The following is a 24,596-nucleotide window of genomic DNA, read 5'->3' on the forward strand; positions in this document are numbered from 1 at the left end:
ACTGCTATTAGGGAATACCGTTGCCATGAAGGGGTGTACTCGTTCTGAAGCGATGTTTAGGTACAGTAGGTGATACGTGTTAAAGGAACATCCGCATGAATGCCAAGACCCGAGGTTTCCCAGCAGAACATTGCACAGAGCATCACACTGCCTCCACCAGCTTGTCTTCTTCCCATAGTGCATCCTGGTTCATCTCTTCCCCAGATAAGCGACACACATGCATCCGTCCGTCCACATGATGTAAAAGAAAATGTGATTCATTAGACCAGGCCGTCTTCTTCCATCGCTTCATGTCCAGTTCTGATCCATTGTAGACGTTTTCGGTGGTGAACAGGGGTCAGCATGGGCACTCTGACTGGTCTGCGGCTCCCATATGCATCAAGCTGGGATGCACTATGTGTTCTGAAACCTTTGTATCATATCCAGCATGAACGTTTCCAGCACTACAGTACTGTACTACAGTTCTGTGGAATCAGACCAGACGGACTAGCCTTCGATCCCCACGCGCATCAGTGAGACTTGTGCGCCCATGACCCTGTCGCCAGTTCACTGTTTGCCGTTCCTTGGACCACTTTTGGTAGGTATTAACCACTGCATACCCCCCACCGCTGAGACCTGCCGTTTTGTAGATCCTCTGACCCAGTCGTCTAGCCATCACAATTAGGCCCTTGTCAAAATCACTCATTTTTCTTGCTTCCAATACATCAACTTTGAGAACTGACTATTCAGTTACTCTCTAATATATCTTTCCCCATGACAGGTTCTAGCATGGCAATGCCCCGGTGTCCAAAGTGAGGTCTTATTAGGAAATTGGAGGTTATTATAACCACACACAGGAACAAAATCTGTAATGGGATGTTCAAGAAGCAAGTATGAGTGTGATAGTCAGGTGTCCACAAACATTTGGCCATACAGTATGTATTTCAGACTGTGCTTCATGGTCGAGAGCCTAAATTTTCCATCATTTTATTGACAATTTCACTCTTTAATCGGCCAAACGATTAACGAGCGGTACGCTGAGGATTTTAGATTACCGGAGAGACACTTGCAGCTCATCAGAATGTGGTTATTGATTAGTGATTTTGCATCAGCTCTTCATTAATTGCTGTCCTTTGTGAATATTGAATGATAGGAATAACACTCTGTCGCTCCGCAGCTCAGCCCACTGTAAACATCGACTCCTCGGCTGAGCGTGTACTATAATAATGAAGCTTGAAATCTCATCATTTTTTCAGACAGATTAGAATAACTCCACTCGGTCGGCTGAGAACTGAACACACATTTTTGGGATTCAGATACAGAAAACTTGCCCACTTCAACATAATTGCTTTTGTGTTTTCCTTCATCAGTTCGCAGATCGCTTTACTCAGCAAAGCAAGTTTTGGGATCAGATCCATTACAGGAATTCAAAGCTAAATTGACTTTAAAGACTTTTTCAGATTGTACTCACATGCATACGTTATATCTCCTGGTGTACCATAAAGGTACGAGTCGAGTCATCCTAATTAGCTTGTTGTCATAACAGTGTGTTATGAAAGAATAAAATGTGTGTGTGTGTGTGTGTGTGTGTGTGTGTGTGTGTGTGTGTGTGTGTGTGTGTGTGTGTGTGTGTGTGTGTGTGTGTGTGTGTGTCCTAGCATGATTAGTTGACAGTATTTTAAACGAAACATTATCCTCTTTTTATTGTCCCTAATGGCTGCTTTATATTACTGTCATTTTCCATTACACTAAGCACAGGAGAAAACAGCCAAAGCAGACAAGACCGGCTCTCTGGTCCTGCATTCTCAAACCCCTTCAGTCAAAGATATAATAGAGATGAAAATCTGCTCAGTTGCTAAGACCAGACTTGCTCAGCTGTGATGCTGCTATAAGATTGAAACGTCACCGATTCCTAACTCTGCTCCTGGAGTAGTCGGGTTAGGTGTTAAAAGCAGGGAAAACACTCTAATATTCAGGATGGGGGGGGCAATCCAGGACCAGGTTTGGGAACTTGTGCTCTTGTTGATGGAATTTATATTTGTGCATTGATAAGTTCTCTCCAGCTTTGCCTAATTCCTTGGCAAGAATGCGTTTTAATTTTATTTTTAGACTCCATCAGCGCCAGCCATGGGGAATTATTTTTTCTTTGAAATTTAACCATCAATAGCTTGGCTTAACCTGTCCATTGAATGTGAAACATCATTTCTATGACTCTTATTTATGCCACAGCACTGTTGAATTCTCTAATCTGATTGGTCAGAAGGTGTGCATAAATGTTCTACAGAGGCAGCACTAACTCTAACAGTTAGTCCCTGTGAGTCAAATGTATTTCATTAAATTTGTTATCTGGAGGACACTCGACATTATCCGAGACTAATAATTCATAAAAAAAGTGTTCTTTAATATCATCACTGATATGGTGAATATATGGATATGGACATAGTTTCTTTAAGAAGACATTTATTTAGCATTTATGGAAGGAGTCTAAAGTGTCAGTGACTTTGCACCATGGGAAAGTCTTCAGGACAGTCTCCTGTCCCACTGTGGCCTCTCAGGGTCAGGACAGGTGTGTGTGTGGGCTGTAGGACCGCCGTCACACCCCTGTCTTAGTAATGTGAGAACCTGTGTTTTTGTCTTATTATCTTCAAGAGAGAGATAGACTGCTCTGTGATAAAAAAAAAAATGTTTAAAAAAAAAAGATTTTTTTTTAAAAAAGCACGACGTGTCGCTGAATAACAAATGAAAAAGTAATCGCTGGTAAATGAATGTGGTATAATATGAATAAAACACTTCAGGATGTGGTATTATTGGAACTAATCCTGTTATTATGCTCAGCTGTACCTCAGGCTGCATTCCACCATGACATCATTGATTATTTTCTTATAACAAGGTGTATCCTGTTGTGTTTTATTACTTACTTTTATTACAAACGTGATGTCGGATATTTTCTCATAACTGAAAAGAGATGGTCAAGTGTATTTTTTTTAAAAGTTTCAAATTTCACCTCACGAGACGTGTAACACGCTCAGACGAAAGCGCTATCCAGGTACTTCCACATGCACAAACTCACCAATGCTCGTGATTGGCTAATGTGGCTATAACTGACAGGAGAGAGAGTATGCCACCAATCCCTTCCTGACAGCATGGCCAATTATGCTTTCTTTGACTCCTGGTTACGGATATCTGTGGCATCATTGGGACTCAAACTCGCAATTGGCAGGGTCTCCGTTGTTAATGAGGCATTAATGTCCCAATCCATTTGACACACAATTTTCTGTTGCAGTTGTGACTCAGAGCCCTAGTTCCCCATCCTGACAAAAAAAAAAAGGCATGAATTTCATTAGTGTGAGGACAATAGGTGGGGAAAAAAAGCCTAGGCAGGTTTATTCCCTCCTCCACACATCAACACCAAGACGGTTCTCTTTTTTACAGAAATATTCTCAGTGTATAACTTCGTCTTTATTACAGCGCCTCAGTGTCATGGTGTTAGAATCACTGTGTGTGTTAAACTCTCCCACTGAGCTCCAGCACTCCAGCAGCAGATGGTTCAGGTTTTAACCAAATTAATCCCAACGTTCCTCACATAAAGCCCAACAGATCAAACAGTATAGCTCATGCAGGGAATGTGGCAGAACAGAAAAATGTTTAATCCAGCTTCCATATTCAGAACTCTAACAGCCTATGTGATGTGGTCTAACAATCATTAGCTCAAAGAGGATTGGCCCTTCATTTGGGTTCACACTGTATTCTGCTCTATTAATGGGTTTGATTTGGGGGGTGGGGGTTGGGGAAACAGAGAGGCCTTGGGAATCTGCCAATCTGGTCACGTGTAACTGTGTTTTACTTCTGAGACTTCTAATTTGAAGCATCTTTGAAGGTGACTAACTAAATCGACGAGAAAAACAGCGAAGTAATTCATTGTTTTTAAACTTTAGTTCTTTAATTAGGGCTTCACTTCTGAAAGATTACGTTTGTAGAGATGTGAATAGCTTAAACGTCTCTGTTCCTTTCACTCTCTGCACTCACCTTGATAATTATACAGTCATTTTGTGTTCCTTTCCAAGATTCGGCAGCAAAAGGAAATAGAAAGGTGTTTTTTTTTATGTGTAATAAAAAAGAGGAGATCAATTAAAGGAGATGATTCAATTAAAATAAAAAATAAAAAATCTGCTGGATGAATAAATGTAATAAAATTACCCCAAGTTTTAGAGAGACCAAATTTAGGGTTGTATTCAAAGTCAGGAACCCAAGTCCAAAATTTGTGATATTTACACTGGAAAAGTTGTCCTTATTCAGAGTCAGGTTACACACTTAGATTATGCATATGCATTTAGATTATGCAATTCACCTGCATGCAGTTAACACCTCCGAGCTTGCTGGATTTTATTTAAGTAGAAGTGTCCGAGACACTGTTTTTAAACATATTCACTTACCTTTAAATCTATCAACAACTGGGGGGATAGAAAATACTGACTGAAATCCGGACGGATTTTCTTTCTTTTCGAATGTAATACACTGTAACGTAAAAGAGACAAAAGACAGATTAAAAATACAAATAAAAAGGAAAATGACAAGCTCTGAAATAAGCGTCTACTCCCTGAGTTCCCTGGGATAGGCACCAGGCTCCCCCATGACCCTGTGTAGGATAAGCAGTAGGGAAAATGGATAGATGAATGGACATAAAAGCTGATTTCCTGCCAAATGATGCTACTTTTGCAGACTAAACATGAGTACTTCTTTTATTTCTCCTTTTTATTTAGCCCTGGATCTGAGCTAACCATTCATAAAAAAAAAATAAATAAATAAAAAACTAAAAAAAGAAACAGTCCCTTATGAATGGAGGCTAATTTGCCTCTGTTACCTCAGGGCAGTTAGTTATGTTAGTTAGTTTCCTCTGCTCTGTCATGTTTTTCAGATGCTTGCCTAATCACTGTGAGCATGGAGGAAGGTGCACTCAGACCTGGGACACTTTCAGCTGCTCCTGTGAGGCCACTGGATACACTGGAGCCACCTGTCACACATGTACGTACACTTACATTTGAAATACACAGCATTGCCTTTTACAATTCCTTCCCAGCTGTACTGTACTGTACTGTAACTTTGTGGCTACTCTATAATTGCTGGATTTCTGAGTAATAATTTTCAAAGTGCACAATTCTTTGGAGTTTTAAATGACTTCCTGATGCAGACGAGCGATAATCAGCATGATTACTGGTCTACGCTGTTATATGAGAACTCTTGATTGACCTACATTGTAGAAGTTGTAATTAGGTTATTAATAGGAGCAGTAGGATTATATTTAGTGAATAATAGGGTATGGGAAGGTCATTTTTTAAATCATGGGTAACGTTCATGTACATAATGTGACTGAGTTAGTCAGTAGCATCAGTGATAAAGGAAGTGACAAACGGACTAAAATTCAAGCCTCAAATATAATTTTATAATTTGAAAAGAGCTGAGCACAAGTTCACCATGCCCGATCCTGCATGACTAGCTAGTTGCCTAAGCAGTCAGTCAGGATAATATTCTGCTAACTCAGACAATCCTAAAATTCAGCTTTTTAAAATGAACGTTAAGGAACGTCAGCAAAATTTCATTAGCTAGGTATTTTAACAAGCTAGTTAGGTACAAAACTTAACGAACCAGCTAAGTTAGCTAACTAAATTACAAAAAGTAACTAATCAACATACTACACTTAACTAACCAGCTAATTTAACAAGCTAATTTACAAAATGTAACAAAATAGGTAATTTAACAACTAATGTCCAAAACTTAACTTGCTAGCTAATTTAACTAACTGAATTACCACACTTAATTAGCTAGCTAGTATAACAGGCTCATTTACAAATCTTTACTAGAAATTTAACCAACTCATGTACAAAACATAGCTAGCTAGCTAAGTGAACTACCTAAAATTACAGAACTTAGCTAGCTAATGTATCAAACTTAAAGTTAACTTTAAGTTAACATACACTTAAATATAACAAAAAAAATTGTTATATTTAAGTGTATTTGGCTTAAAGAAATTGATGGAAAATGTAATGTAAAATTGTAAAAATTTTGAGGTAATTAGTTTCCTCAAATTTTTTCAGGTAAATGAACTTATCTGGGTTTACAGTGCAACCGGTGCTGGAAATATAGCTATATCATATATTTTAAAAATGGAAGCTTGTTGTTTGTTAGCTCTCAGAACCTTTGTTGATGATAAAAGAGAATATTTTGAAGATTTAAATGTAGTCAGTGTACTATATTCAAATCCGTTTTTTGTTTGTTTGTTTGTTTGTTTAGTTTAGTTTAGTTTTTCAACTATTTCACTGTGGCTGTTCAAAACCAGCAAGATAAAACATGCGGTATTTAAACACAACTGAAACAGAATAAAGCTTTGTCTTTGGTCATGACTTCTAGAAGGATATCTAAACACTTTAGAGTTATGATGCATGCTTCGTACAAGGGTTTTACAATCAAAAAAGGAAACAAAAACACTGTATTTTTATACTTTACTTTTCTTAAAAACTTGTTTTTGTGGAGCGTCCACCATCTGTGTAAGTTACGATAAAACTGATAACACTGCTGTGATTAAATAAAATGAATGAATCAACCCATTGATCTGACCAATCAGATTTGAGCATTCAAAGCTCTGCCTTACAACAATGACTGAGATAAGTTTACTGTGTCTTCTCTATTTTTAATGGACAATATAAATAAAGGGATTCTGTCCAACAGCGAGACCGTCTGCATGTCCTTTGTTTACAGGGATGTCATTCTGTCTCTCCTTTTATTAAAAAAAGCTGTCTTTCTTTTTAAACGGAGCTCTGAAATCCACACTTATTAAAAAAAAATAGCGTGCGACATGAAGCACGGAGGCTTCGGAAACATTTCCACGTTTATCTTTAATGATGTTTGAGATGGCGTGACCTTTGTAGCACAGACTGGCGCAAAACCTTATTTTTTTTTAAACTATTGATTTGGAGTCTACATGAAAGACCATATCTGTACATTACCACCCACACTAAAGTTAAATCATTTCACATCTAACCGGAGCGTCTGTGATTTTGTGCTTACGTCCACAGCGTGCGCTCTATTACATAACACATAACACACCTCATGACCACTCGATCTTGATCTGCCTGGAATAAAGTGTTTTCATTATTTGGAAGAGATAATACATACTTAAAAAAAAAAAAAAAAAAATTAAAAAAGGGTAGTTGCTTAAATGCTGCGAATTCACTTTGTAAACTTTTCGCTCAGTCGTGTCATGTTTTTTTCCTTCCAGCTTTGTACGAGCAGTCATGTGAAGCTTACAAGCACCTGGGTAAACATTCAGATGTCCACTGGATTGATCCTGATGGCAGCGGACCTCTAGGACCCTTCAGAGTCTTTTGCAACATGACAGGTAATTTATGTACCAAAGTCCAAACGTCCACTGCTAACTAAATTACAGATTTGGGATTAACGCTGTGAATTTGGAGTGTATATGATGTACGTATTTGCTGTGAACTGTAAACAGGATATTATGACAGATTTTAAAACGACTACAAGGATTTCTCAAAATGCTAAACACACAATTATTTTTTTTGTCTTGGCGTCAAATGACGGACGTATTTTTGTTTATAAGTATCAACGGAGTACAGTTTGTTGTAGCGTTCGACGACTGATTAATGAATAACAGTTTTCAGTGCTAATTGGGAAATGCCCTGAGGATCATTATCTAGACGTTCAACCCAAATAGCACACTACTGAGAAAACAACAAACATTTTCACTCCTCAAGTCCTTGAAGGAAACGCACCATAGTGTTACAGGATGTTAACAAGACAAACAGATGTTTAGACTTAGACAACCTGGACCTAGAGCACTGCAATGATCTTGGGCTCTGTTTGGACTTAACAACCGTTTTGAGTTATCTGATTCATGGACGTTTTTGCTATAAATTTGGTTTCATATAACAACATGGCTTCCACCTTCATTATTCTGCAGCACACAAAATAGCACTTGATCCAGCACGTCCTATTTTGTATTGTCTGCGCGCAACTTAATGCAGCTACAAGATACTAAACCGAGGTCATTAACTTGTAACATGTGTGTTGGATGTAGGATTTTATCGTGTGGTTAGTTTGAGATTTTGACTTGATTAATAAAATCATGGCAATGTTTTTTTTGTGTGTGTGTGAATTGGATGCAGCTAAATGGGTTGCCAGATCTGCCCAAATCAACCCACATCACTAACACAACTACCACTCTAATACCAAAAACCAAAAAAGGATTTATTTTTAGCTATCAGTTTTTCTAAGTTTTTCTAATTAGACCATCACTCACTTAGACTGCCCAATAAAAGCTTTACATGTAATGCCGGTGGCAAACTGCGCAGGAATTTATCAAGCTTTTCGCCAGGTCAACCTCATTTGCATTTTAACCAGCACACAAACTGAAAGTAGAATGTAAGTTGCCTAAACAAATTAAAATACTGGTGATTGTGTGCTTTTGATGTCACATAATAATGCAAATTATCACATTATGATCTTGCTCAATGACCTACCACTGGGTCAAACATTTCAACAGGTGAGAAAGATTTCCCAGACCCATGTTTAGCGCTGCTCATTTTTGTGACTTCTTTATTAGATATGATTTTTTTTTAACTCAAAACAAATGTGATTGGTATAATCGCATTACCAAATGTGACTGGTAAGGGTATAATGTCTGGGGATTATACCCTTGAGCACTTAAGACATTGCTGTAATGCAACACTCTTGTGACAGTCGTGCTGTGTTTCCAGAGGACAAGGTGTGGACGACAGTGGTGAACAGCCTGCCGGCTCTGACAACCGTATCGGGTTCGAGCAGGGACAGACGTACCGTGCTGCAGCTGAACTACAGCGCCACCATCGAGCAGATCAGCGCCATTACGGATGCGGCAGATCACTGCGAGCAGCATGTCACCTACACCTGCCGCTCATCACGCCTACTCAACACTCCAGGTACAGAGAGGAAGAGTGTGTGAGGGTGTGTCCCATGGGGCAGGAAGATCTATTTGGGATGCTGATCTATCTATCTTCAACTGTCCATTTTCTGTGTGCCTGTGCCCAGTGTAGCCTCAGGTTCCTGTTCTTGACTAATAGTAGTGGAGCCCGTCGTGGGTCTTGAGGGCAGCAATGCCTTGTTGATGAGAGAGGTCAGAAGGAATGTTCAGATTCAAGCTGACAGGAAGGCTACGGTAAATCAAATAACTACTCTTTACAACCATGGTGAGCAGAAAAGCCTCTCAGAACATACAACACGTACAAGACCACATCAGCTTCCACTCCTGTCAGCCAAGAACAGGACCTGATGTTACAGTGGGCTCAGACTCACCCAAACTGGACAGTTGAAGATGTCAATCTTTCGCGGTCCAGTTTAATCAATGCGAATATTTCGTAAATATGACTGTCAAAAGTCTTTCCAAAAGTTTGCTCAACACCTACGGTGTGACATTTGCAAATACCACAGCAGAAATTGTCTTAATATACTACCCAGATATTCCTCCCTAGTTCCTATTATACATAATGTGTAACGTTCCATGAACGTTGTCTAAATCTGTACACTGTTTGTCTTAGATCGAGTAGATCTCATGCTGCGTCCCTGAAGTCAATTTCAGATGAAGAAGCAGAGTCTGTTCTATAAATATAAATATTTTCTCCTGTGCTGCCTGGTGGCTGTGATGTCAGTTCAATTAGAAACACAGGATCCCATGAGAAACAACAAATATATCCTCAACTGCCTTATGTACTCTTTATTAAAGGCTGAAACATGACAGGCTGTAGATCTATTAATAAAATGGACTTGAAAAAGAATACGTTCTGTAGAGGTTGTGACCCAGACCGTGCTAACGAGCAATTTAGAGCTCACATTATACTAATTTCATAGGGATTTCAAATCAAATGCCAACTGTTATACATGTCAATTGTATATTATTTATATGGATACCACTTAATTTTCAGAAATGTCGCCTTAATGAGACGTTTCTCTGATTATTTAAGTGTCAAACTGTGCCTCTGTTAATGATTAAAGTTAATGTTCAGTCTTCAGCCTGAAATATAACTCGTGCATGCAGTACTTTTTATAAAATAACAGAGCTTTTGACACGCATTGCCTTGCATAAGTATTTACCCTCCTTGAACCAACCCACATTTTGTAGTGTTACAGCATGGAACTAAAATTTTCAGTACTATTTTATGCAGTAGTTCTAACATTTTTTTTTTATTTTTTTATTCTGACACAAAGGATAATTAAACCCAAAAAAAAAAAGCACAAAAGGTTTGGTTGCATAAATGTTCATCCACACCCCTTTCCCACCACCCCGAGGCAATAATTTGTGTGCTGTGACACCTGGGATATGGCTCTATCAACTTTGTACATCTTCATCCTGATATTTTTATTCTTTTTTTTGCCATCCTTCCGAGAAAAATTTCAGATTGGATTGTAAACTACCTCCCACAGACATGTTATGTGAGTCTGCATGGTCATGCGTCAAACGTAACCTTTCAGAGCAATGAAAATGACAGTCTCTTTTTGCAAAACTCACCATGGGGCCTTTCCTTCATGTGTCCTAAAGTATAATTATGAATTGGCTTTGTAGCATTCATTTCTACTGCTTAAAGTGGATATTGTGACAGATGTTTAATAAATATTTATTGGTTAAATGTTTGTGTTTAAGTGAAGTGTTATTCATAATTATCCCGTTATTCAGAGGATGAAATTGTATTTGTCACAGTTGGATGGACTTCATGGGGTTTGGAGACTCGCTCTCTCGCTCTCGTGTGATGAATGCCCAGGAGGACAGCGATGTTGATTGTGTTTTGTGGCTGCGGTTTGCCACATGTGCTCCAGATGGTTCAACACAACACAAGCTGCTTCATTATCAACACATAAAAAAAAAAAAAGCTGCTTCTTTTATCAACATGGTCAGCTCTGTCTGTGTGTGCTGGCACATAAGTGATGGAAGCTCGTTTTGAATGTAAAATGGCTGCCTTCATGTTTGTGCTGGTGTAGTTTTTTTATTTTATTTATTTATTTATTTATTTATTTTTACAGTGACTCAGACCTGCAATAGAGTAACACTTCTTGGACTTTTTTTTTGCTCAGTATTAGCACTTATTCCACATCCCCATATTTAACATCAATATCCGTTGCTGCTTATATATACTGCAAATTGCTGTGGTGTAAGAGAAATAAAACACTTGTTATAGGAAAATATTCACCTTGGACAGGGTAATTTCATCACCTTACACAATCATATTGCCAATAATAACACTTTTTCGTATTAATGAACCCTTTCTCACAGTATACTAGTGTTCCATTCCAGCGGTGAAATGGAAATCGACTTATCAGACATTTTCAATCAGTATAAACAAACAAACTATTTTATTGCCACAAGTCTGTGAGAAGATTAGTCAGGACCCTGTTGGGTTTCTGAGTGTAGAGTATCATGATTCGTAGCTGCTAGTAGGCAGGGTGATGGGAAAGGTGAGGTGTTGGGAAAATCATTCACACCTCTACAGAATAACATCGGTGCGGAAATATAACTGACAGCACAGTGAAAGCATTTTTGCTTGCAAATGCAACAATAAAATTACAACATTTAAACCTAATCGGCTAGGTTATAAAAATAAAAAATAAATAAATAAATAAAACTTGCAGAAAAATCGCAAATTCTTAAAGCCGTGAGTGTCTGCGTTTATATGAGCCATTAACCACTAATGTGGAGTGTGACATTACAAATGAATTAAATGCTTTTTTTGGCTTCTGTTAAAAAAAAAAGAGTTAAAGAACACTGCCATGCATTTCATCAATTTATATCTTCATTTAATATTGTGGAATGAAGTTAAAATATAAAATTTCAGCTTTACCTCTGTTCTGGAACTGTTGACTCCTTTTCATAAGAGACTTGTACTGTAAATGAAACCCTGGGAGAAGACGTGAAAATCAGGGTATTTATGATTAGCATGAAAGTTTTGCTGAAAAAATGTAGTATGTTTTGATGAAAAGCTGTTGCACACCAGGGCATGCTGAAATAATAAATAACATGCATCAGCAGCCACTGTAGGTCATGGATCTTTTTTTTTTATTTTATTTTATTTGTAATGTTCTCTCTGCTCTGATAAGTGTTTAGCTTTTCGCTTAAATGTGACACATTTCAAAGAGCTATTTTCTGCACAAAACTGCACATTTCAAAGCATTTGCACCCTGCACCATTAACTAATAGAAAAACTGTCCTTGTTAATCTCTCTGTTGGAAATGCCATCTGTATTGAGAGGATCAGACAGCAGGCCGAGTGCAAAACGAACGTTTATTCAAGTTTAGTCTCCTCCTCGATGACAAAAACACTCTGACTGTCGCCAAGAAACAAAGTCCTGCTGAGAAAAGCCTTTATTTTAACTGTTTGAAACGTGTATTGGAATTTGAAACCAGCATGAGTCTGAGATTATTGCCATCTCACATATGCTCAAATCTAACAAAGGAGTGGATCATTTTGTACCAGTTCATTGGCTATAGAACATTTGTGTCTGGAGAAACATTTGCAGAATTACCAAATCTGTGCATCTAGATACCAGCAGAGCTTATCCTTGAAATGTGTCAGTATTCAGTATATTTACGAAGCAAAGGACAAACTTAAAAGTGCATTGGCTAAGAGGTTTGTATTGATAGAGGTAGTTAATCTAAATGAGTCTCGAACAACTTCCTTGTAACGATGCTGTAATGGTTATGCTTAGCATGCCATGACAAAATGTAGCAATGATAAACAATCGCATTGCAGATCGAATCATTTGTATGAAGGGCCAAATCACAGGTCCTGGAGTACCCCCTGTCCTGCACATTTTAGTGATTTTCCTGTTCCCAATGCTAATCCAACAAATTATCTAATTAGTGGTCCTTCCAGAGATGGAGAGAGTGGGTTAATGCAGGACCTGGGGTAGTCCAGGACTATGATTGGGAACCTGTGGGATAAGGTGACTAGCAGTGGCTTAGTAAGAACACTGTAGTGTGCTTGTTGCTTATACTGACCATGCTGATTGACCAGGTAAACCAGTACGAAACCAGCATGAACCAGCTCCACTCTCAGGAATAAAGGTATCGATATGTACTTTTCCTTGATACTGGGGTACTACCATCACAGGTGCATATATCTATGTATCTTGTACCTAGGAAGGTGCATTAGGTTTCATTTATACCTTTAGCTTTAGTATGTAACTTTACCTTTCATTAACAGTCTACAGAGATTACAGGCCATGGTGCGAAAAGCAAAAAATATTGACAGAGATGCAGTTTTATAGGCGGAAATGCCTTGTTTGTGAGAGATGTCCGAGGAGAATGGCTAGACTGATTCGAGCTGACAGGAAGGCTATGGTAACTCAAATAACTACTCTTTCCCACCACGGTGAACAGAAAAGCATTAAAATAAATAAAACCAGCATGGCCTTATTTTGGGCCAAGCCCCTGTTTGGGCAGAAGCCAAATGTTAGGCGAGGCCCTATTTTGTTCAACAGCTTCCTGTTGGACAAAGCACCATGATGAGCAGCCTGAAATCTAACAGCCATTTGAAAGCCAAATATATATATATATATATATATATATATATATATATATATATATATATATATATATATATATATATATATTTGCACACACATCCCCCCCACCCCCCCTTCGAAGTGGAGCTGTGATGAATATAGTGCCTCAGGGATTTGGCTCGGTATGTGTGTAGTGTGGTACTGTGGTACTGTCTTTTTCATTTAGCTTGGACACACAATTGCTTGGCCTCCCTCCCTGTACCAGAGCGAACTCATTTGTCAAATCCATCTGCCACCTGTAATGTTTGTTGTGAGGCGGCAGCCACAGCTCTCTTCCTGCCAAACATCAGCCTACTGACATGAAGAATGACAATAAAAGAGAAAAGCAGAGGGGAAGGGGGTGGGTTGGGGGGGGGGGGGTTTCTTGGGCCTAAAAAGTGCAGTACCAACATAGAAGCAAAACGCAGCAAAATGGTTGAAACAGAAGTTCAGCCGTGTTACATCCTTTGTATACCAGAAAATAGTTGCTGGCTGTAGCCTTACCCTGTATACTTCCATTGCAAGATAGATTGCTTCAGAAAATGTGTGTGTTTTTATCTATTGTCCTTCACACACCGTCATGAGTTACTGTTCCAGCAAATTACTGCATCTCACACAGAGTTGTCAATACTTCCTCATTAACCTTCAAAGCATGAGGCAGGTGGGCAGCAGGAGACGCAGGACAACGCGGATTAATACCCATAGCAGATCTCTTTCTAGCTCAGGTTTAACAGTGACATAATTTGTGCTCGTTTCAATTTCTGTGTCTTGGTTGCATTTGTGGTTTGCTTCATATGATGAGATCGATTACATTTTTGTTCTTTGTGCAGTGTCTTTTAGCATGAGTAAGTTTAGTGTCGGTTAATATTTTAATCTTTCTTCCTATCTTACCTGTTGCTCTTTCAGAAAATGCAGATCGCAAAGGTTGTATATTTGTGGCACTAAAGATGCTCAGGCAAACTTTGACTCTGCTAGGACTTACATAGTATGGTGGGGGGAGTCTTCTCAACCACCACTAGTGCGTAACGCCCACCACACAGCAGCTACTAGTGGAGAGAAGAGAGTGATGTACCCATTTCAGAGATGGGGATTATTAGGCGGACATGATAGAGAAGGGCTAATGGGGGAATATTTAATGACCACAGAGAGTCAGGTCCTCAGTTTAATGTTTCATGTTTTTACAGTATAGTGTCCACATCACTATACTGGGGCATTAATTCAATTCAATTCAATTTTATTTGTATAGCGCTTTTTACAATAGACATTGTCTCAAAGCAGCTTTACAGAAATATCAACACGGTATACAGATATTAAAGGTGTGAATTTATCCCAACTGAGCAAGCCACTGAGTGGCGATGGTGGCAAGGAAAAACTCCCTAAGATGTTTTAAGAGGAAGAAACCTTGAGAGGAACCCGACTCAGAAGGGAACCCATCCATTACACCCCATACAGACTAAAGAACCCATCCACCTATTTCCCATAGCGCTTATCTTACACAGGGTCATCGGGAGCCTGGAGCCTATCCCAGGGAACTTGGGGCACAAGGCAGGGGCACCCTAGATGGGATGCCAACCCATTCACACACTATGGACAATTTGGAAGCCTACAATACATGTCTTTGGACTGGGAAGGAAACCGGAGTATCTGGAGGAAACCCCGGAAGCACGACGAGATCATGAAAACTCCAAGCACACAGGTCGAAGATGGGATTTGAACCCCCAACTCTAGAGGTGTGAATCAAGCGTGCTAAGCCACCACTAAGCCACCATTGCCCCATAGAGCCCATTTTTATTAAAATTGTCATTCTACCACAATTGCCATTATTTATAGGTACAGTATAATAATTGTCGTTTTCACCTCTGTAACAAACGAAAATAGCAGACCCCCCTGCCTATGGTTTATACAATCCATTTTGAGAACAATGTCTTTAGTATATGAATTATATTTGATGTAAAAGGCATTCAGGGTTTGATTCGGGCCTAGACACTCATCCATACACACTAATTATATCCGAGAGTTTTTATTCAAATCTTGTGCTGCGGTGATTCATAAACTTCACATTCACATACTGTCAATTTTCACATAATACTTCTTGATTGCATATTTTTCAGCACCAGAAGATCAGGGTTAGGTTTTTGTTGCTCTTCAGATGAGAAGAATCAAATGACTTCCTACATATGTCAGCTTTGTAATGAGTTTAAACACATAATTCTTTAGATGAAGAAAAAAATGCATAGGCGTGCTTTTGCTGTATTCCTGACATATGCTTACGAGTATATATTAAATATGCGCAAGCATTCTTTAAAAAAAAAAAGTCGTTGAAAGAGTTCCTGTCTCTTTTATTTCTATACATGTTTTTTCCATCTGCATGTCAAAGTGGTTGAGCTTGTGTATTTTTGTGAGGAGGCTATAAAATCAGAAACCGTTCTGTCAACGGGCATGTTGATTTCTTTTCCACTTTTTTGTGGTGGATCAGGAGAAGCTGTTTGAATGTTTTGCTGTGTGTGAAGTTTGTGAAGTGATCATCTGTCAGAGTAAGGGCCAAAAAAAAAAAAAAAAAACTCACAGCTACATTTACTGTTCCTTTTCCCCCACAGTATTTCTTCCAAATAACTTCTCTATTGGAATATAGTGAAGAGAAACCACTGTACTGTCTATGAAGAATGTAAAAAGATATTTATATTACATAATACTCTTGTCCACTAGTCTAAATAAATGACATGAAATAATCCATTATAACACAAGACTGTTTAAATTCTCAATTCTGATTCTGAATGTGTTCATTCATTTTGATTCATTCACATTTTATATTATACAAGGTTTATATTAATGCGCTACATCTAATACTTTAGCATTTAATCTTTACGTGTATCGTGGATGCTCCTCATAAACAGATTAAGAAATGCATATAATGTATTCCACTACAGCTGTATTATTATTATTATTATTATTATTAGTAGTAGTAGTAGTAGTAGTAGTAGTAGTAGTAGTAGTAGTACATTCAGTACAACATGGCCATGAACTGGACAGCCTTATGTTATTTTGTAACAGTTATGTAACAGTATAAAGTAAACCGTAAACAGTAATTTCATTTGAAGATCGAAAACTATTTAGTATGGCATATACACAAAAACAGAAGAAATCTGGATGGGGCAAATACTTTTTCACAGCACTGTACACTAGCGCTTTTGAGGTAAAATTCTGATTTTTCTTTGTCTGCCACAACTTTCTTGCTAGATATCATTCTATGCCACTGTAAAAGTGGAAACCTGTTATTGGCAATTAGGTTTGTCTCCTAGTGATCTAACATTCTCCTACTCTGTTCAGTTAAGTAATCCGACAGCAGGTAAATTTTCAAAAGGTCAGGCAGAAAGCTTTTAGCCTGACATTCTACATAAATCTGTGACCTATGAAAAATGTATTATAAATGCTTTTAGTACAGCTTGTTACTGCTTCCAGTGAGCAGAGCTTCTTTACCAGATACTTCACCTCACTTTTACTGTATCATAATTATCATAGTTTTCATAGTGCTTTCACTCTATCCCCAGTCACAGAATGTATGTCCTCCTGTGAGTTCCCTAGATGTTTCCAAGCCAACTGTGGTATATAATCTATCCAGCAGGTTCAGGCTTTCCCAGAGGGTCTTTGACCAATTCTTGATACATTGACCAGAGGGCATCATTGTAAGGTGGTCATATTGTACCATCTGATCTGGGTCCTCTTGATTCTTGATTCCTATCCCAGAGAATAAACCAAGCAACCCTGTGGAGGAACCTCATTTCCACAGTCTGTATTCACAACCGTATTTTTTATGCTTGTTTTGCCATGTGCCTTTGTTTTGGTTCTAGTCACCATCTTCTCATTGGTTGACTGCCCAACTGTGTTCACCTGTTCTGTGTCCTTGGTAAGCTTATCTATGTATACCCTGTTAATCTTCACATTAAATCCGAACCTTGCTTTCTTTTTCCACGTTATTCCAGTTTTGTTTTTTGTTCTTGTTTTTTTTAATGTTTTTTGTCTTTTGACTTCATATATAGATTAACTTTGTTTGCTGCATTTTTTTGAGTCACATCATGGACTCAGTTCTGGGATTTGCCCTAATAGTTTACACAGAAGTCATACACTTGCATCCTGCCTCCCATGCACATTGTATAGGGTTTCATATGCCCCTTTTGATTTGTTTGTCCATCCATCCATCCATCCTCTATACCGCTTATCCTTCCTTCAGGGTCACGGGGAACCTGGAGCCTATCCCAGGGAGCATGGGGCACAAGGCGGGGTACAAGCTGGACAGGGTGCCAATCCACCCATACACATTCACACACCCATTCATACACTACGGACACTTTGGACATGCCAATCAGCCTACCATGTATGTCTTTGGACTGGAGGAGGAAATGAGAGTACCTGGAGGAAACCCCCGCAGCACGGGGAGAACTCTGCATGCTGGAACTACAGAATTCTACTAGTTAATGACTTAATATTAAATAATGAATTCTGTGGATAGTGTGGTCATGTGCTGATTTTATTCAGTCATTCTCAACCATTCACTTCATGCCTTGAGAGAGAGAGAACATTTAACTTCAGTTGTAGGAGACAGGACATGAACTCTATCTTGAACAGAAAGAAAGTATTGTGTTTGAAGTGCTGGACTTAAAAAAAAAAAAAAAAAAAAAACCTGGACTCGTTACTTAATCACAATAAGACCTGCCGCTTCATTTCTCTCCATCAGAGAGTTATTAGAAAAAGCCAGAAAGAAGTGATGTCAACGAGAAGCACAAGGACATGTTTTATTATCAGATGTGTGCGGCTTTTCCAAGCTGTCTTCCATGTTGTCCTGAAGTGAATAAAACTGTCACGCCCCCTTTTTTCCAAGATGCTTTTAGACAGAAATTGGGATCCCTGCAGTTCTGAACAGCATGTAGCTTTTCTCCAGCAAATCTAAAGGCTAATCTTTTCACTCTGTGACTCCCTGCTACTCTCTACAGCTGGGATAATCCCCAAATGCTTTCTCTATTCTCACCCCTTTCTTTTACAGTGTCACCTTCAGAGACCACACAAAGAGAATCCTATTTACTGACATGAGACATAAAGGTGAACCTACTCCCAGGAGATTCGGGAAACTCTGAAATGGGATGAAAGAACTAGCAGTCACCTGCTTCTCTTTATTACACCGGAATGATTATTCAAGGCCTTGTGCACTCTCTGGCTCTCTGATTCAGCTGGGGGGGAAAAAGAGCCACTCCAAACAGTCCCTGCAGCAGGGATGTAGTTTGTAACAACTTCAGGATATGGCTTTATATCCTCTGGAGGATGGAAATGTCTTCTCGCTGTAGTTTAGGAGTGTGCAGTCTGTCATAAAGCGTCATAAAAAAAACACCCTGGTTCTCACATTTCTGGATATTTTCCAGAATATTCTCCAGGCCTGCCCCATTACCTGTATGACTCTAGAGAGGCTCTGTGAATTTATCAAAAGAAAATTATTCACAACATGGCAAGGTCTCTGCAGGGAAAAACCTGCACAGTGGCATAATCATGAAGATACACAGTGCCGTTGAATGCTCGATTCAGATTGGCCAGGTGTTGATTTATTTTTCTATGAATTCTATATATTATATAGCATGCTTTCATTGTTATTACTATTGTGACTTACACAGGGACTTGCATGGTAGATATTAATTATCAATTGTGGGGACATGGTGGTTTAGTGGTTAGCATGTTTGCCTCGCACCTCCATGGTTGGAGGTTTGAATCCCATGTCTGCCTTTGGGAAAGATTTCATGCTTTCCAGTGCTATGTGGGATTCCTCTGGGTACTCCAGAGGATTTGTAAATAAAATATCGCTGATGCACATAACATTACACCACAAAAGCTAGGGTGACCATAGCTTTCCATAGCATAGGGTTTTCCAATAGATTTAATAGCATTAAAAACAGTGTTACTATGAATACAGACTTTAATACACTGAAAAAGACACACTATTAGCTTCACATAAATACATACATATATGTATTATTATTTAATAATTGGTTTCACTCTGCCCCACGTTTTACATGTTTTACATTCCATACATTCTTTTGAATATCTATGGAATAAAATAAAATATTAGATGCCATGAGAGTACCTTCTGCTATCATTCACACATTTGAATGGCCATGTAGTACAAAGCAATGTGATAGCATGAAATTAAAAATGATCTTATATGGCCATGGGCGTTGTTTTTTCTCAGGACAGCTGTCATGTTGACGCCGTACACAACAACGCTTCACTTTCGCATGTTCGCTGAGAGTAGGCTAAAGGTTGAGAGGCAGGAATTTGGCCAATAGTTGCTGCAAGCCTTTTATTATCGATCAATTGGTGTGCGGGAAGGCGGGAATTACAGAGAGGGGTTAAAGCAGTGCAAATATGCGTGCACATGATGCAGTATTAGACCATAAGCACATCATAATGAAACTAAAGCCGAATTTAGAAATTTAGAAGTCATTAACTAATGAATGAAAATCAACTTCGGGGTGGTAATTGCAACACACCACAATGTTGTTGTGTGTTTTCCTATAGCAGCACACCCAGAGGTGTTTTATTTCCTTACCTATGGATGTGCTAATGTGAAAATTATATGTTTTCTTATTAAGAGGTTATGCAATGGAATGAAGGTGGATAAACAGCCTTCTTGGCACGATTCAATCAATTTGAGATGGTGGTCTTTGCTCCAGTGTATATTTGGAAGCAATATAGACCATTCTTATTGATGAAGTATTTTGTGAAAATACAGTATATGATGTTAAATGGTCCAACTCATCTAGGAAGAGCAATAAATCAGGTCTCGTCATAGCCAATCCCTCGCAGCCCCGCTTTTCATGCTTCCCCGCTCGGTAAAGATCAGAATAAAATTCAGAGATTTTTAGACATGATTAAATCTTTTAAAGCATGTCTCCCCAGTCTTTCATTACCTACATTGCAGAGCAAGAATGACAACGGATGATGTGTCCAATCTAGCTCCGTTTTACCAAGCTCTGTCTCCAATCCCTTATGAAAATTGATTGGGCCTAAAAATATCTCTGCATTCTGCCACTGATTTGAAAACTTCTTACAAAAGGGTGCTTTTAGGCACTGCCCGGCATGTCAACCACTAAATCAGAATTTGCAATCGGAATGAACTGAACTCAGTACAACTCTCCAGAGGTTCACGTGTACTTTGTTGTTGTTTTTTCTTCTTCTCTGCCTCGCCGCCTTGATGCCTTGTGCTTCTGCCAGCTTCTGAGTCAGTATCTTTATATCTGAAACAGCAATTTAATAGTTGAAGTGGTTTCTGTAACCAAAACTGTTTGAGATGTGCTTGAAAGGTAGTAATTTGTCAAGATACTTCTAAGACATTACATCTGACTTCTACCTGGTGGAGTACTGTTAGCTGTCTGCTATTGGCTTATATCATTTCTCTCAAAACTTTTTTATTACAAATAACTTTACAAATGGCCAGTACATTTGTAAGCAACCTCTGAGCTAGCAAGTTGGCTAATGCAGTGTAATGTATGAATAAAGAGGCTAATTAACCACTGGAACAAAAACAAAGTGCTTTCTCTCCCCCAGAGCACATGTACTTGTGCACTGCCTTATTGCCCTTGCTACTGATTTTTGCCTGAGTAGGGAGAATGTGCCATGGTTCTTATGTCTCTTTCACTCTCTATGCCACTCTGTCACATTCTCTCTCTCTCTCTCTCTCTCTCTCTCTCTCTCTCTCTCTCTCTCTCTCTCTCTCTCTCTCTCTCTCTCTCTCTCTCTCTGTCTTTCCCTCCTCACATTTGTTTATGATGCCTTTCTGCTGAGAGAGGCGGCGAGTATGAATGTAGATTACGTCAAGAAACATGTTGGCGTGTGATGAAAGAATACAAAGAAGGCAAGACACACGTTTATGTCCTAGTCACAGAGCAAATGCAATTAACACTGGTCAATTAATCCTCATTTTCAGTTGCTGATTTGTTTCAGTTTATGGAAAATGTGGGACATCATTAAGGGTCCAGGGTAATTATCATAAAACGGATGATGAGGTGCTTTGGATCAGTGGAGGTCGGATGTGTGGTGTTTGAATACACATGACGGATTATTAACTGGCAGGCTTATGCTAATAAGACTGAGGACACGTTTACAGACAGCATGAGGGAGTGGGGTTTAGACAGGATGTCTTCTGATTGGATCACTCAGTGCTGAGTTATTTCTTAAAAAGAACTGAATTACCAGCTATATACTTAAATTCATCCAGTTGGGCTTACTGTAGGTTACAGATTTTACTCTGCGTTCTAAAAGGTCATGTTAGCTGATTTAATCCTGAGATCCAGGGGTTGTCCAGTTTCCTCCCACTTCCCAAAATGTCTTTAGGTGAACCTCTCACTCAGGATTAGCTAACAATGCAGTCAGAGAAAGAAAAAAAAAGCTGAATGCCATGACAACAGTATGGCAACAAAGAGGCGAGTCCACACTTCGAATGACATTACTGCCCTGATCGATTCCTGTGTTTGTCTGAGCTCGTCTTAAGGGCTGGGTGTTTCTACACCATTCCACCATGTTATGTTTCCCTGCAGGTGGCCGTTCAGAGGGAGCAATTTTCCTAGCAGCATGGTACAGAGTGAGCTCCAAAGGAGAGACAGATGAACAAACGAAAACCTGAGATCTCTTGATGAGATGAGTCACATCAGATGGAGCCAAAAAAAGAAGGCTTATATAGGCTTTTAATCGATGAAGAAAATCTAGCAAATATATTCTCCTCAACCTCAGGAGTTGCTACATCATTTGAGTCCATACCAGGTATCAACTAGTGATGTTTTCAGGACACCTTTTTAATCCAGTATTATTATTGTATCTGCAATAAATTAAACAAACTAGTTAAATTTAAACCGCTATGGCTGTGACCAGGCTGTAACTAAGGATGCTGTGAATGCATGGGCATGGGCATGGGCTTCATATCGAGTCTCTCACTAATGCCCAGATGAAAGTAAAAAATAACTTCTTTGTTGCATCCTGTGGTATACATAATCTCCATCAGATGCCAGGTGACCCTTTCTGGCAAGCTTTCTTAAACAGAATCTGTCCATTCTGAATAATTGTAATAAATAAATAAATAAATAAATGGTTATGGTTACATCCCTATCATAGACTTTCATTTTATTTTTATTTGATTGTGGTAATTTATATTTTATATGGTATTTTGTTCCTTTAAAAGCAGAAACTGTCCTACGAATATTTCTTGGATATGAGTGGGGTTCTAATGAATGCTAGAAATGGAGGAAATAGTTCTTCGGGTCCAAGAAGCTGCCATTTTGGCTGTCGCTGAAATTCCAATTAACTGATTGAGTCATGAAAGTGGAGCCCAGTGTGAGCTCCGGGTTTGTGGGTCAAATTGAAGTAGAACTCAAGTTGCATCAGATCACACCGTAGATCAATAGAGATACTGTTAAGGGAGTTTCTTCTTAACGGCTCATTAGACAGTGGTGATAAAGGAGAGAATGGAAGAAGTGATTTCAGGCTAGAATAAGTAGAATGGACAAGGCTGTTAAATAGGCAGCACAAACTCGTTGGTAACATTAAGGTAGTGGCCTGTACTGTTTTTTTTTTCCTCACAACTTGGCAGTTCTTCAGCAGAGGCCTCTGAATTCCTGTTTTCATAAAGACGAATCCACAGATCAATTATCCCAGCCAGAGATAGTCATACATCATTGAATTTGAGATTGATCAAGTGATCTACTGTTCCCTGAGTGTGTCCATCATTCTCATTTGAGAGAGCCATAATGTGTTGCAATGATGGGGAGATGAGTTTCGATCTACAATTCTGTTCTATAGGGAAAACCCGGCTCGCCTATTTTACTTTCCCTCTCAATTTATTCTAATAAACATATCCAGATGATGAAGATTGATTGGCACAACGAGAACTCACATTGAGAAGAGAGGAAACAGGAATTGATTCTGGAGAGTAACAAGGCCAGACCTCATCGATGCACAGTAGTATGTACATAGACCCCTGTGTGTGTTTATACTGTATATAGCTCTTTATGGATCGAGACTTGAGATTGAATCTTGTTGAAGGGGTATGTTTACTTCCATGAACCTCAAGGCTATGTCACCGGGAGCTTAATGCCCCCTAGAAAGACCAGCCTTGGTGAACAGATCTGAGGGTAGAGATCAGACAAAAAGTGATCCTAAAGACCCTCATGAAAGGTACAAAAAATACTAACAGTACCCTGTCTATATTAGGGTTACTGGAATGCCAACCTTGGAACTAGGTCTGGGGGTGGTATCCACAGTACCCAAGTGGTGACTAAACTACCTATGTAACCCGGTCAAGCTCAATCCGAAATGTCAAAATGGAGGCCATCTTGTGGTCCGGGCACAGTGCCAGTCAGGCAGCTGGTATATGATGGATGGTCTTAGAAGGACAAGACCTTTGGAAACTTTGGAAAATGTCTTTGGGAACATGGAATGTCACTTTGTTGGCAGTAACTGAGCTAGCGTGTGAGATGGAATGATTTTGACTAGATATTGATGGCTTTATATCTACACACGTTAAAGGCTTTGGTAAAAAAAATAAATAAATAACAAATAAAAATTCTCATTCGGGGTAGTCTTTCTTCTTCTCTGGAGTTCCCACAGAAGATGAGGGATGGGATTACTAGTCCCAGGCTAAAGGCCTCAAAGTTGGAATTTTTCCCAGTTGGTCTTTTCCAATCTTGATGATCTTGTGTGATTCTATTGTTTGTTTTTGAAGCCTTGTGTGATCTCATCTCATACAGTGGACAGAAATGGCAGGGTTTTTTGATGTAATTTTTTTTAACTAAATTAACTTTATTGTGAAATTGCAATATATAAATATCAACTGGCAAACACCCAGAAAGGTTTTTGGGTGAAAAAAGAAAAACTTCCAATACCCAGCTTGCAAAAACGGGGAATGTAGCAATATTCAGGAACAACCAATCACGTTCAAACTCACGGTAAATACTAATTACTATACACTTGCCATCAATTAAAGTGACTGATTACCCCCAAATAAAG

The 24,596-nt window shown here is 39.0% G+C and overlaps 1 protein-coding gene across 1 annotated transcript in view; it reads left to right on the forward strand.

Annotated features, from left to right (window-relative positions):
• Positions 1-24,596, forward strand: part of LOC108256478 (contactin-associated protein-like 2) — a 139,302-nt gene that overhangs the window by 80,409 nt on the left and 34,297 nt on the right. The window contains exons 11-13 of the mRNA XM_017453397.3: positions 4,895-5,001; positions 7,253-7,372; positions 8,751-8,951. Coding sequence (XP_017308886.2) covers positions 4,895-5,001; positions 7,253-7,372; positions 8,751-8,951 — 428 coding nt within the window. The remainder of the gene's footprint in view (positions 1-4,894; positions 5,002-7,252; positions 7,373-8,750; positions 8,952-24,596) is intronic.

The sequence above is a fragment of the Ictalurus punctatus genome, chromosome 23 (assembly GCF_001660625.3).
Source record: "Ictalurus punctatus breed USDA103 chromosome 23, Coco_2.0, whole genome shotgun sequence".
NCBI classification, from domain to species: domain Eukaryota; kingdom Metazoa; phylum Chordata; class Actinopteri; order Siluriformes; family Ictaluridae; genus Ictalurus; species Ictalurus punctatus.